Source organism: Metarhizium robertsii (genome assembly GCF_000187425.2).
Source record: "Metarhizium robertsii ARSEF 23 chromosome Unknown MAA_Scf_3, whole genome shotgun sequence".
Classification (NCBI taxonomy): Eukaryota; Fungi; Ascomycota; class Sordariomycetes; order Hypocreales; family Clavicipitaceae; genus Metarhizium; species Metarhizium robertsii.
This window is the reverse complement of record NW_011942171.1, coordinates 2,954,651-2,968,748: the sequence shown is the minus strand read 5'-3', so window position 1 is coordinate 2,968,748 and position 14,098 is coordinate 2,954,651. Positions and strand designations below refer to the sequence as shown.

General features: G+C 54.3%; 6 protein-coding genes across 6 annotated transcripts; 2 read left to right on the top strand and 4 right to left on the bottom strand.

Annotated features, from left to right (window-relative positions):
- Positions 1-368: 368 nt before the first annotated feature.
- On the bottom strand, positions 369-1,222 carry MAA_03525 (phosphatidylserine decarboxylase proenzyme; the record flags this gene model as incomplete). Its single annotated transcript, XM_007821523.2, has 2 exons — positions 369-597; positions 657-1,222. 2 exons carry the CDS (start codon positions 1,220-1,222, stop codon positions 369-371), a joined length of 795 nt encoding a protein of 264 aa, XP_007819714.2.
- Positions 1,223-2,215: 993 nt separating this feature from the next.
- Positions 2,216-2,500, bottom strand: MAA_10978 (GPCR, family 2-like protein; the record flags this gene model as incomplete). Its single annotated transcript, XM_011412923.1, has 1 exon — positions 2,216-2,500. One exon carries the CDS (start codon positions 2,498-2,500, stop codon positions 2,216-2,218), a length of 285 nt encoding a protein of 94 aa, XP_011411225.1.
- A 3,169-nt stretch (positions 2,501-5,669) lies between these two features.
- On the top strand, positions 5,670-7,994 carry MAA_03526 (ser/Thr protein phosphatase family; the record flags this gene model as incomplete). The annotated part of the gene is made up of 7 exons (XM_007821524.2): positions 5,670-5,870; positions 5,938-6,178; positions 6,247-6,453; positions 6,522-7,359; positions 7,433-7,611; positions 7,666-7,789; positions 7,844-7,994. The coding sequence occupies 7 exons, from the start codon at positions 5,670-5,672 to the stop codon at positions 7,992-7,994; spliced, it is 1,941 nt and encodes a 646-aa protein (XP_007819715.2).
- A 196-nt stretch (positions 7,995-8,190) lies between these two features.
- MAA_10977 (methylitaconate delta2-delta3-isomerase) lies at positions 8,191-9,441 on the bottom strand (the record flags this gene model as incomplete). The annotated part of the gene is made up of 1 exon (XM_011412922.1): positions 8,191-9,441. One exon carries the CDS (start codon positions 9,439-9,441, stop codon positions 8,191-8,193), a length of 1,251 nt encoding a protein of 416 aa, XP_011411224.1.
- Positions 9,442-11,660: 2,219 nt separating this feature from the next.
- Positions 11,661-12,284, top strand: MAA_03527 (uncharacterized protein; the record flags this gene model as incomplete). The annotated part of the gene is made up of 1 exon (XM_007821525.1): positions 11,661-12,284. The coding sequence occupies one exon, from the start codon at positions 11,661-11,663 to the stop codon at positions 12,282-12,284; it is 624 nt and encodes a 207-aa protein (XP_007819716.1).
- A 434-nt stretch (positions 12,285-12,718) lies between these two features.
- MAA_03528 (AIG2 family protein) lies at positions 12,719-13,252 on the bottom strand (the record flags this gene model as incomplete). The annotated part of the gene is made up of 1 exon (XM_007821526.1): positions 12,719-13,252. One exon carries the CDS (start codon positions 13,250-13,252, stop codon positions 12,719-12,721), a length of 534 nt encoding a protein of 177 aa, XP_007819717.1.
- Between the last annotated feature and the right edge of the window lie 846 nt (positions 13,253-14,098).

Below are 14,098 nucleotides of genomic sequence, written 5' to 3'. Positions count from 1 at the left end.
GAATGCTCCGAGTAACTCTATTTGGCCCTAGTCCGTTATGATTTCTATTCAATGTTGCTTGCAGCATACTATGTGTTGCAGGTTCTGTTTGGCTGCCGTTGTGTCCCAAAGACGCGCAAGGAATCATGACGAAAAAAGATGATGATACCTGGGATGGCACGCCTCTCGTTACGCGCACTTCAACTTGCTACTTTTTGAATGAAGACCTTGTGACATTCTTGCTTAAAGTGGTAACTAGCATATTGCGTACAGGAATTATTAACAAGCACGACGGCTGTCAGCGCCTTTCGTGTCATGTGCATTGCGGAGCTTGAAAATACGTTTCTTGGGCCCAACGACTACACTTGACCAAGTGGCAAGGACCGTCATCAAACAGGCGAGGATTGGTCTTGCAGGTGCCGCGTAGCATATCCCAGACTCATTCCAACCTCGACGGAAGTCTGAATCTTCTGCTCACTCAAGCGCAGGAGATCGTCGTCAAACTTGATGCGCCCATGTTGAAAGGCGACAAGAATAGACGACCCGCCAAACTCAAAGACGCCCAACTCGTCTCCCTTGTTGATCTTTGTCCCGGCGCTGTGGTACTTTTTGTGAATGCTAAAAACAGTCAGCAGCGGCTTCAAATCGTATCTTCACTCGCAGGCCCGTTGACGTACTGCACGCTTCCCACGTCCGTCGCACCAACAGCCGCAAACAGGACCTTTCCAAACTCTCTTGTTTCGATGACGACGTAATCCCTCCGGTTGCGCGTCAGAATATCCACCTTGCTCTGCAGCGCTACAGGGTCGACCTGGTAGTAGTCGCCCGGCAAGCTCTGGTACGTCTTGACCTCGCCCTGGACGGGGGAGTGGTATCGGTGGTAGTCTTGCGGCGAAAGCCGGAAGCTCGCGACTGCCGCGTGCCCAAAGTCGTCGCTCACGTCATTGTTCATGACGAGATTGGCGAGGCTAAAGTTCTTGCCCTTGACCCAGAGCGCCTTTGCTTCGTTGACCGAGTTGAAGACGACGACTCTTGAATCCGCGACGACGACGGCCCGGCAAGGGTTGGCAGCGTCGCAAATGGGCCGCGAGCCAGCTCTGTGCGCGCGAGTGAAGAAGTCCTCAAAGGTAGGGTAGCGCGTAATGTCGGTGGGCTCGAACTCGCGCATGTCGATGCCGTACGCGTCCACGAACCCCTTGATGCGTCGCCTGGAAGCAGGGCTTCTTTCCTTTCGGCCTGCCATGTTCATGTCAACGACGGTGGTGGCGGGACGTTGGAGTCAGTTGCCATGCATGGTACGGAGTTACGAACCTTCTGCGACGGACTCTTCGTGCATGTACAGCCTCATCAGATGCGTCCTATCAATCCATTCGGTGAGTGGATTGAATAGGACGAGTAGTTTGAGCTTCTTCCATAGTGATTGCCGTTCGCGTTCTACTTTCTCCGTCTATGTCCTAGGTCAGCGGTAAATGCCATGCGTTTGCGCCTTTGTCGACCATCACCTTTCGGTTAAACGAACGCCATCCAACTTCCGAGTTTTGTTCCTAGACGCATGGTTAAAAAGTACTGAGGCGGCTACATCATTTCGACGTATTTGCAGTATTCCAACGTACAAGCTTCACCCAGTAGAGGAGGTAGTCGGCTATTGCGTGGATTCGCTGCCAGATGGTCATGATGGGCAAACGTGGATTACGACCGAAATCTGAGTTGCGAGGAAGAAGTCTAAAGGGATAAGGGATAGTATCGCCATGAAATGGATGAGCTTCCCGCTGGCATTCTGGTTAATATTTGTTTTAATCTCAGCGAGGAAAATACAGGTTCTCGGCGAGTTTGATGATGTTGAGATGACGCAGTACACCTGGCGCCACAGTTGCATGCTGCCAGCTTCAAGCTTCTGAGATGCAGCCATATTGATCATGTACAAGCAATGCAAGCACGGGGACCTGAACTCGGCGACTTCGTGGCACGGCGGTAATAGTACTCTGATTCAGCCCTTCGCCAGGCCATCTTGGCTACCCACGATGAAAGGCCGATGCTCACAATACGGAGAGACACGATAGGTTTTATAGGCGAGATATCTCCCAACTGATGCTAGAAAATCAAAAATGGTCTCATTCTCTCCATTTCACCAGTCCAGAAGACACCTGCTTGCCGCTGGCAACGCCGCCGCCTCGCAGAGTACAACTCGAGCCCATCAGGTGCAGCTAGTGATGAAGAGACGGATGCAAAAAGACAACTACTTGGTCTCCTCTGAGGCTTCTGCGGGCCCTCGCTTCGAAGGCGTTTCGGGTCCCATCTTGCTAATGCTTCTAGTCTCATGTAGTCCTTGCTCATCATTGCGGCTCGCCGTCGACTTCCAGCCGGCCGCGCTCCTCGTGGGTGTTGAACCATCTAGACTTTTCTGCAACGACCTGTTCCTGACTTCCAGGGACTGGTTTGGTCTTAATCCCACGGCGTATATAGTCGCCGCGATGAGACCTACACCAGCAGTTGCTGTCACCATAGCCTTTTGTCGATGCATTCTGAAGCTGCAGAACTCTGTGAGGAGGGCTTCGAGTGGAAAGGCCATGGGCAATTTGCTGTTTTTTTGCAAAGTATTGTGAACCGTACAATGCTTTGATGAAGAATGAAGGACGCCAATGAGTCGAAGAGTTTTGAGGAAATTTCTCGGGCGCCGCACGCACGCGGTGTTGTCGTGAGCGGTATGCGTTGGGTTTCTGGCCATGTACGTTGGTAACACGCAGAGGTGATGTCACGGTGACGAAGCGTTCTTCTTACTCCCAGTGACGGTTCTCTCTTGCAAGGCGTGACAAGGTTCTACCAGTAGTCTTCCCACATGGCCATCATCATTACATCCTTCACCTTTGACCGCCGTCGACGGGTTACAAAGGCTGTGGCAGGCGGCGACCTTCCACGAACTGCATACAGCCCATCGCCATGACACTCACGGAGTACCTCGACGTGATGAAGCGGTTACGTGCGTGCAGAGGTGTTGAAGTAAAGAAAGGAAGAGGGCAAGGCTCCGATGTCGACGTCCATTGGCGCTGGTCTCGACGGTGGAGATTGGAAGCTTCAAATGTTGATGCATCAAAACATTGAAGCGACATGGAGTCGCGACTGTGCAAGGTGCATGTGCCCAGGTACCTCCATGTCGGTTCCAAGTGCCACTGACATTGAAGGTCATACGTCGGCCTGAATCCTTCAGGTCCCACTGCAGCGGGAGCCTCGGTCATCAATTTCAGCTATACCGACATCTTATTTAATACTCAGTTTATATTTGACAGGAAACGAGTCTTGCCATCTACCCAATCGATAGCTACCTAGGTATGTATTAAGACATAGGCAAGGGATATGCAGAAACCTGCAGACCGGAATAGAAGGCCACATACTAAGGGCTAGGTGCTGGTAGCATCAATTAATTCAACCAGACAACTTGAGCTTGCTTTTACCTCTGCTGTACGTACTTTATGTATGTACTTATGTATGTACATGTAGTACCTGGGTTCAATACAGTGCTGGCTGCATGTGGGTGATTTTAGCTCCCGTGGGCCCGGCTGTGGGCGCGGCACGCCGCATTTATGTGCATGTGGTCAATATTTCATTTGATATTTCATAACGGCTACATACTGTATACTATATTAATAGATTATGCATATGTATACTGGCGTAGGTAGGACCTTCCTTCCCTCAGGGCCCACTTGACATTCAACATTCAGCCTACCAGACAGTTCAGATTTACCTTCAATGTTAATATCCCACCGTTAATATCCCCCGTCAACACTTTCATCGTCCACCTATAATACTAGACCTATTAGAACCCAGGTCCCTCTGACCAGACCCCTGCATGTGCCCGACCGCTTCCAGAATCCATTGACACCTTGTCCTTCACATGCATTCACCACCCGCACCGCCGTTGTCGCCGTTGTAGCCGCTGTCGCCGTTAAGCATACTTTCAGACAACACTTCTTCTGATATCACTCATCCCCTGGGCCGTGTGTGGATATGTTTCGAGGAAGATTTTCAAAACCAAACGCAAGGACGGAGCCGGAATAGGATGGACCCTATCCGGAGGAAATTCGAGCCATTCATCGTCAGTTGGAGACCAACAGGACTCAGCGTCATGGCGTGGCACAATGATGGACGGCTGGATTGAAGTCCGAATGGGGTCCTATCTGAATCCTTCCACATTTCTCAAAAGGGAGCCGGGTGGCCTGGACAACAATCCTGCACACGACACTGCCCGAGGACAACTTGATTCTTGACATCAAACGAGAGAGGCTTTCTGATAAGAACTAGCGGATAGCGAAACCTCATCTCAACGATAAATCCGGCCGCACTCAATTCCCCAAGATGACAAGGCGGATGCTGTTGACGCTCACCAAGAATCATACCCCTAGGCACCGGGGAAAACGTCGAAAGAAGAGTGACATAGTTGCTTTCGACGGCCCTGTTGCGAGCGGCTCTGCGCAAAGAGTAAAATTAGCTCCAAACGGGACAGGCAGTACACCCAACGTTGCTTCTTCTGGCTCCTAATTCATCCTATATCAGAACTGCGAGTCGTTGCTGGTAACATGCCTGCTCTATACTACAAATTTATATACCCCGAATTATTCGAGCGTGTCGGCCAGAACGCCGTCTCGTTCGGTCCTTGTAGAAGGATTGATGCGCCAGCGTGGGCGTCTCCATTTTGGGCATACGTACATATATTAGTACCTTTAAACGGGCGCTCAAATGACGCATGGGGCCCCGGACTGTGGAAATGTCGCTTCTTGTATCCGTACGGTCTTCATCTGTCTAAGTGAGAGAGTAGCAAGATGGCGGTGAGATGGGGGTTTGTTTTCGAGGTTGGGAAGACGGAGAACCGACGAGGATTATACTTGCCGCGAAACATAATTTACAAATCCAAGTCGTGTGTTGGTTCTCGCGGATCGCTCAAGCACATCATCCAGGTCGAGTTAGCCTACCATCTCGTGTCGACTTTGGCTACGCCAGGTTTCGCAATGGACGCTCCGGAACTCGAGACTCATTTTCTTGACAAAAATGGGCTTGTGACGCCACCTACAGGACGAGGTGCAGATGTACGGTGACAATTGCAGCCTTTGAACTGAGATATTGAATGCAGGCCGACCGAATCTGCTGGTAAGCCATAAAATTGATTCGTCCAAGGCACAATGCGATGATGCAACTTGGGCGCCACTCCGCTCTGCATACAGCCTTAACACATGCCTTGTTAACAAAAGCTACAAGGATGAGCGATAGTCGATTTGCTCAGCTATAAGCGGCTGGAAGTGGACATGGAACATTCGCTTCCCCAGGCACACAACCCCGAGACGTCTGCACGCGAACCAGTTTGACCCGTGCCTTTCTTGACAGGGTCGTATTCAACCGGAGGCGGCCGAGGCGGCTGGTTTTGACTCCAACATGATGTTACTATTCTTTCCCCCCCCGTACGGAGTGGATAATGCGGACTGGTACTTGCTCCGTACACAACTAAGAAGCTGCGATTATCGTCTTGTCCGTCAAGAAACGTGGGAGGGGTTGGATTGACATATAAGACATGAGCGCGGCACCATCTCAATGTTAAGGGGCAGCTGTCCTGGAATAGATTGTCAATCTCTCCCAACTGGGCTGAGAGCGAAACGCTGGGACAATCGAGTTGAAGCAGACGAGGTTTCTACAACACAGTCATCATGTTGAGGTCTCTCGGGCTCATCGGCAGCATTGCTGCTATCCTCCCGGGCGCATTGGCTTGTGGCTACGATGATTGCTACGGGCCGATTGACAAGGTCGAGCACGTTCGTCACGTCAAGCGCATGCAGCCCGGCGCTCCTAATGCCACATACGGACCAAAGGCACCCCTTGAATGGGGCCAGGTCAATTTCCTCCATACCGTGAGTAAGCTGTCTCAGAGAAGGGCTGATGCTGTTGATTGTACCAACGCCAATTGACACCAAGTAGACCGATACCCACGGCTGGCTCCAAGGCCATTTGAAGGAGCAAAACTACGGCGCCGACTGGGGCGACTTTGTCACTTTTAGCCGTCGCATGAAGCAGACTGCCGGAAATTTGGGCGTCGACCTGCTCCTTGTTGACACTGGTGACCTGCACGATGGCACTGGTCTTTCAGATGCTACAAAAGAGGATGGCACCAAGTCGATGCCCATCTTCAACGAAATCGAGTATGACTTGTTGACAATCGGTAAGCATCCCACGGCATATCCTCGTCAAAAATTGCAAAATCTCGAACCTGGGCTAAACCATACAAAGGCAATCACGAGCTCTACGTCAGCGAGGTCGCCTACCAGATGTTCAATGACTACTCCAAGAAATGGGGAGACCGATATGTCACGTCCAACGTCAAAGTTCTCAACCATAACACCGGCGAATATGAATATGTGGGAGCCACCCATCGTTACTTCACTACCCCCAACGGGTTGCGTGTCATGGCTTTCGGTGTTCTTTTCGACTTTACTGGTACGTCCATCTCCTACATTGCCGATTTGGAACCAGGGAATTAATCCATGCTTGTTGTTGCCATGTAGGAAACTCCAACGCCTCACAAGTCATCAAAGCCAGTGACATGGTAAAGGAAGGCTGGTTCACAGAGGCCCTTGCTAGCAAGAAGCAGGTCGACTTATTCATCCTCTTTGGCCACAATCCCGTTCGCGCTACGGACAAGTACAGCACATTCAAGGTCGTATTCGACGCCATCCGCGCTTCTCATCCCCAGACCCCCGTCCAACTACTCGGTGGACATACTCATATTCGAGACTTTGCCGTCTACGACGACAACGCCGTGGGCATTGAGTCTGGCAGGTTCTGCGAGACACTAGGCTGGATGTCCATCTCTGGATTCGACTCATCCAACAGCGGATTTCACGGAGTCAGGCATCCTCATGGTGTGCCCAACCCTACTCGACCTGCTAGAGAGGGTGCCAAATCGCCGTTTGTCTATTCCAGACGGTACTTGGACTGGAATCGAAAAACATTCCTCTACCACTCCAAGCAAACTGAGAAGACGTACGACTATCACTCTGGTCTGCGTGTTACCGGTGACATTACGAGGGATCGTGAGGAGCTCAAGCTAGGCCAGGTGTACGGATGTGCTCCACAAGACTATTGCATCGACTGCGCGCCCTTCACTGATGACAAGAAGAACATCTTCCCCGGAGTCATTTACCCTGCCGTCTCGGCCATCGTATTGAACGAGACCCGCAAGGACAAGTCTCGTATTATTCTGGGCAACACCGGCGCTATCAGGTTCGACCTGCACAAGGGACCTTTCACGTATGATGACAACTTCATTGTGTCGCCATTTAGAGATGTATTTTTTTACATTGCCGATGTTCCTTTTGACAAGGCATCCAAGGTTATTGGCCAGTACGTTTCGTCGTCCCTCCAAGTAGTCGACTCAGAGGTCAAGAGAGATGGCATTGTGCTAATTTACTTGCAGGCTCAACAGTGGCGTAGTCGACAAGCGTTTTGCCTCCACGCGCATCCCAAGCGATGAATGCACCAACCCAACACTCGGCCATATCAGCCGTCGCGATATGCGTGAACCTCGAGGGATTGTTCGCCGCCAGGACGCCGTTGTTCCCGGCTACACCACCGAGGATGACTGGGGCACCGATGGTACGTTTCTCCTCTGTCGGTCGAGTCTTTGGCGCCGGTTGCTAATATACAAAGCAGGCGATGATACCCAGCACTCCGATATTCCTAGCTTCAGCATCCCCGGGTACTGGGAGGCTCGCGCGTCATTTCCCAAGGACGGCAGCAACCCTGACAAAGTTGATCTCATCTTCTTCGATTTGTATGTAGCCAAACATTGCGATTTGCATTTCGCCGTGTGCTAACCGTATGATAGTATCCAGAGCCATGTGCTTGCAGACCTCGGTGCAGGTTTTACTGCTGATATGGTCCATTGCTACATCAACTGTACGTTTACGTCTCAAGATATCATGTTGCCGTATGCCAAGCTTGCATGGCAGGAGAATGTGGATAACTGCCCTATCTGAGTGACGCGTTTTCTTGATACGGGTTAGCTGGTAGGGGAAACAGGAGTATGAAATTTCGCGAGTTGTGATGCGGCGTGGCGAGCATAGGCGTACGTGGGGCGTTACACTCGAAATGACACTAGGCTTGATGTAAAACCCCATTTTCTCACTTCATTTGATCCGCGCCCCCCAGTGAAAATTTCCATGTTGGGTACATCTAGTAGTACACGTCGCCCTTCATCAGGACCCTCGCCGTGCGCAGCAACTTGGCCGACAAGATCTTGCCGTCCTCCACCTCGGTGCCCACGTCGAGCTTGCCGCTCGGGTGCGCAATAGTCACGGCGTCGTCTCTCATCCCGCCCGGTCTCGCGGCAACCAAATCCGCAGCGAGAGTGCCCGGAATCCGCGCCGACGCCCCCAGGCACAGCGCCAAGGTCAACGGCACGGCCTTGTGCGCCTGGCCCATGGACATGGCGACGCATCGAATGTCGACGCCGTCCGGGGTATCGCCCCCGGGGAAGAGGAGGACGATCTTGGGCACGCTCTCGACGTCGGGGTCAAGGCTCATTCTGGCCGCCCCAGCGCGCCGAATCTGCTCCAGGCGCGCCTTGAGCGCGGCATCCGCCTCGATCGCCGCGGGCGTGAGCGCCGACGCGGCGGCCCGGTCGAGCCCCAGGCCGTGGGTGGACACGAAGACGCCCGGGTTGCCCACGTCCACCAGCGACGCGCGCACCCGGCTCCCACCCGGCAACCGCAGCGTGTCGACGGGCGCGCCGGTGGGCAGCGCCCTGCCCGTCTTGGCGCCGGCCGGGTCCACGAAGCTCAGGGTGACGACGGACCCGGCGCCCGGCACGCCGTCCATGACGTACTCGCCCTCGGGGGCGTACCTGGCCGGGGAGCCGGACACTCGGAAGCGCGAGACGACGAGCTTGGACGTGTTGGTGTTGAAGACGCGCACCGTGGCCCAGCGGCGGCCGTGGCGGTCCGTCTCGACGGGCGCCGACACGGTGTCGGGCCCGACGAGGCCCTGGTCCCAGGCCGCGGGGCCGACGATGGCCGACATGTTGCCGCAGTTGCCGGCCTTGTCGAGCGCGCCGTCGCGGATCCCGACCTGCACAAAGGTATAGTCGACGTCGGCGCCGGCGCGGGACGGCGCGCCGAGCACGACCACCTTGGACGTAGACGACTGCCCGGAGCCCATGCCGTTCAGCTGGCGGCCAAAGTCGGGGTCGGGGGACCCCATGGCGGAGGGGAGGACGGAAGGCCACTCGTCCTCCGGGGGCAGGTCTTGGCGGCGGATGACGAGGCCGTTGGATGTGCCGCCGCGGACGAACCACGCGGGGAAGCTGCGGTGAGAAAATGCGGCGTTGGAGGCTGTTTGGCGCCAGGGCCTGCGGCTGCGCGGGGAGGTCGCCGGGGGCCGCGCTCTACAGAGAGTGCGCAGAGCGCGCATGTCGGAAGGCGGCATGGTTCTGGTGCGCGCGTGTCGTGACTCGCGAGGTGAGGCCGGAGCTCGAGGTTGAAGTTGAGGTTCGGCCGGGTGTCGGCCATGGATGCATGGAGCCGAAGTGGGCCGCGGATGTCGGAACCGAGTCGGTATATGTAAGTCGCGATGCGAAGAGTCCGGTCACGGAGTCACGGGTGTTTAGCCTGTCGGCGGCAAACGGTAGCGTGTTCTACTATCAATGCTATGCTTTGGTGCAATAGGGCAATGATGGGTACTTGCTAATGCGTAGAAGAGTATAGTCTGCCATGGACAGTTGGGTCCGTCTGCGGCGAATACAGCGAGTCATGAGTTGCGTGACGGATATTGCCCAGACGACTGGCGCCGCGGATTATTCCGCATTTTCCGGGTCACATTTATGCCGCTGCTCCGCGACATTAAGATGCGAAACGCGTGAGACGAGATGACGCTGGCATTTGGGTGAGGCACATGGAAGTTTTGGCGCTTTGTGTAGCCTCTCACGCGCTGCAGTTGTGCTATTTCCAGATGAAAGAATACAAAGATGGTGACTCGGCGCACACTTTACTTTCACGATTGGTAGTTGATGCAGGACATCCACAGGCAATAAAGGCCTGCGAAATTAGGGGGAGAATACATAGATACCACGGAGTAACTACTCCATTAGTACGTAATAGGTTATACGTATTCCTAGTTCACTGTTAACCCTGCAATTTTACATTTCTTATGCAGACCAAGTGTGTAAAATTAGGGGCCCGCAGCCACAGCCTTACCAATTGATTTCAAATGTACTATTTCTCACACAGGACGCGGGCGCTCAAAGTGAGACATGTGCATGCAAGATATTCTTCATTCGTCGCCAATGCTCTATTTTCGAGGTTCTCATGCAGGACTCGACCTCTGGGCGACGGATGCTGGTCAAATCAAGAAAAGATGAAGGAAGGATGTCCACTCGTCCGTCAATCACACACAGCCACCGAGAAATTCATGCACGCTCTGTACAGAGTACATGCCCGCGAGCCCAAGAGAGTTCCTCCCCCGTCTCTAATTGAAATGAAACGCCATTAAGTCGAGCCAAGTTCTGCAGCAGACTAGTCACTTTGGTTCCGTGACAATCGACAAGATGCACGCTGCTCACGCGCTGTTGGTCAGCCCAGCAGCGCTTTCACAGCTGAGACACACACACACACACACACGCAAAAAAAAGACTCACTCACCACTCACTCACAGCTTACTGCTCACCATTCACTGCTCACCACTCACCACTCACCATTCGCTGCAGGCTCAGCCGCGTGTTCAACCCTTGACGCCGAAACAAACACCCGCCTACCGCAGATGCAGCTACCATGGCACAAACACCCGACATTATACATACAAGGCGTTGCGCCAAAATATTCCCAGCAAGTCACGTCACTTTTGACCCTTGCCATCGTAGAAGCCCATTCGCGCTTACTGCACCGAGTATTCAACTACCGCCTGCCCTTTCTGCCGGGAACAGAAAGTATACAGAGCAAGTACATACTACTAGTATTTACCCCTACAACTCATATATACGAGACCGCATGTAGTGTCAAATGCTGTCTTGTGCAACCCCCACATGGTCGCCCCGCCGCAAGAGCCGTCAATGGGCCTCCAAAAATCATCCAGATGTCCACTTCCCTCGATTCTCCTGTTTCATCACCTCGTCCACGCCCACAATGGTTGGTCCTCAGCTTCCACGAACCGACCCATCGTCGCATTGTTCAGGAGCCCACGCCGCTCAGCAGCCTATTCACTCGCGCACAATGCTGTCCCATGTGCCAGCATGTGGTCTCTCGTCGCCCCCTTACCCATGAATGGGACGCCAAGAAGCTCAATCGGCCAAAAGCCGGATCTGCAGCATGTGTACCGAGTATTCAACAAGGAAGCGCCGACGACTGCTTATTGTACAAATACGCCACGGCCTGCCTGCGTCTTTGATGTCGTCGTGTTTGAACCCTCACGCCGGCACGCCCTCCTGTCTCGTCCTTGTTTCGCGCCGTTTCTTGGTTTCTGACATTTCCAGCTTTTTGTTCGGTCCCATCGTCAAGTAGACCTCGCTTTGCATATATACACGTCTTGAAATCCCACCAGACCCCTTCTCGGGAACCGTTGACTCTCATTCTCTTCTTTTTACGCTCTTCCATCTTCCCAAATCCTACCCGACACTCTCTCTATATAATATACTCTTGAAACTTCAGCCCACCATGCGTTTCTCGGCTCCCGTCATCATGGCCCTGGCGGCCCTGGCCAACGCGGCCACCGAGGAGCCTGCCAAAATCAGTGCCGAAACCCTCACCAAGATGATGCCCGACCAAAAGTGCGACGGCAAGAGCGACGACTGCCGCACTCCCGCGCAGGCCGCTCCCTTCATCGAGAAGTCCATGGCCCGCTACCGCATCAACAACACCAACGAGATAGCCGCCATCGTATCCCTCATGGCCTTGGAGTCTGGCAACTTCACCTTCAAGCACAACGTGTTCCCCGGTCGTCGGGGACAGGGCACCGCCAACATGCAGATGGCCAGCTTCAACTTGGAGTATGCCAAGTCCATCCCCTGCCTCAAGGGTAAGGTTGCCAACATCACCACCGTCGAGGGCGCCTCCAACGCCACCTTGGACTACATCTTGTCCCTGGTTACCGTCGACAAGTTCAACTTTGGCAGCGCCGCGTGGTTCTACACCACCAAGTGCCTGCCCGAATCCAGAACCGACCTGCAGAAGAATATCACCGAAGGCTTCGCGACGTACATGAAGTGCGTCGGCGTCGACCCCGCTGGAGAAAGGACGACCTACTTGCAACGGGCCATGGCCGCCTTTGGCTTGTCTTGAGAGCCGGTTGCTGGATACACGGTGCTTTTTTTCGTTGACCGAGTATTCGGGCCGGATCTGAATATTTGGTAGCCGAAGCGTTGGTGACGTTGACAGCGAGCTGGCGTTAAGAGGCACGGAAATTGGAATACAAGTTTTCATTTTGTAACAGCTAGGAATGAAATCTATATTTCTAGTCCCCAACGTACAATATCCGATGAGGCTCAAAGTGCGTATCTCGTAAATTGCGGGGTTCACTCGACATACATATGCCGCGTCCCATGGAAACCCAACCAACCTTTCCGTCTCATCCAAGTAGTACAACAATGTGCCGAACCCTGCTTCCCCTTTCTCCCACGTAGCGCACACCAGTACGTATCTCGAGTAGCAGCCTTCCGCCCAGCCCAGCCCAGCCTCACTTCCAGAACCTCCTCATGACGCCATCAGCATACTCCCTATCCAGGCCCCAATTGTCCACGGCATCCTCGATGCCCCTCTCCATCCTCTCGACGTACTCGTCCCTGGGCGCGCTCTCCCGCACCCGGCTCTTGTCCACGTACACCAACGCCCTGACGGGCTCGTCCAGCACCCTGCCCTGCGCGTCCCTCACCCAGCGCGCGTCGCACGTCGTCTTCTCGTACGCCCACGGCACGCCCTCGTACGCGTCGAGCCGCTCCTCGTCCTGCGGCGGCAGCAGGTACAAGAGCCCGTAGACGCCGCAGCCGCCGCCGCCGCCGCCGCCCCCCGCCGCCGCCGCCGCCGCCCGACGAGGCCCTCACGACGTTGGCGTAGCCCCTCTCGTTGACGAGCCACGTCCACCCGTCGAGGTGTCCTAGCCCTATGGGCGTCGAGTACGGGCAGCGCTGCCGCATCTGCGCCGTCGACAGGTTGCTCCCGTACGCAAAGTACAGTATCTCGTGCCGGTCTTCGGGCGTGACTGTCATGGCGCTGTCCTGCGACAGCTGGCTGTCTTCCCGTTTGGGCGGCATTCCGCGCCGTGTGGTGGTGTTTTTTATTTTCGGCCGACGTGAAATTCAGGGTGGTGATGCTATGCCGCCACCAGGGGGGACTAGGTTTGAGGCTCGGCGGCTGCCAACCTTGCCAAGCGCCAGACACGAGACGTGGGGACTGGACTGTTCAGTGTTGTCTGGTACGCAGATGATCGGACGGGGGTCCTGCGGGAAAAGGGAAATTGCTTTGATCCTTAATGACTAGTATTTGGTGAGCAAAGCTGGTGGTAATATCAACCGGATACGGAGTGCAATGTACTGTACATACCTAAGTACTTAAGGTAAGTATGTATATATATTGGCCCCCGGTTGCTGCGTTTGACTTGACGACGGCGGCGCGAGGAGAAGGGGGAAAGGAAGCGGCCTGACGAGCCCCGAGTTTGAAGTATGACAGCCCAAAGGGCCAAAGTGAGGCTCACTAGACATGTGCACATGCAGGCCAGGCGCTAGGCAAGCCATCCAAGGCAGCAGACAGCTGGCCACGGCGCCGATGGGCCACAAAATACCAATTAGTCGTTCCGGCGTGTCATAAAGTCGGTCATAAAGGCAGTGCAGTGCCCAAAGTGGATAAACTCGAGCCAAGGCAACGACTCGACATTTCACACACCACCCAGCGTTGAGCCTCATTCAATCCAGACCATTGCGAAATCGGAATGCACATCTTTGTATGTACGCCCAGTAGACTCCCCGGGCATTGAGCATAGGCACCTTGGTTGCTGCGGCACGGCTTGAACCCAGTCAGTTCTTGGTCGAATCGTTGATTCATTCGCTGTTTATTCCTATTATACAAACTCTTGATATCATGAGCCAACCACCAACCCCCCT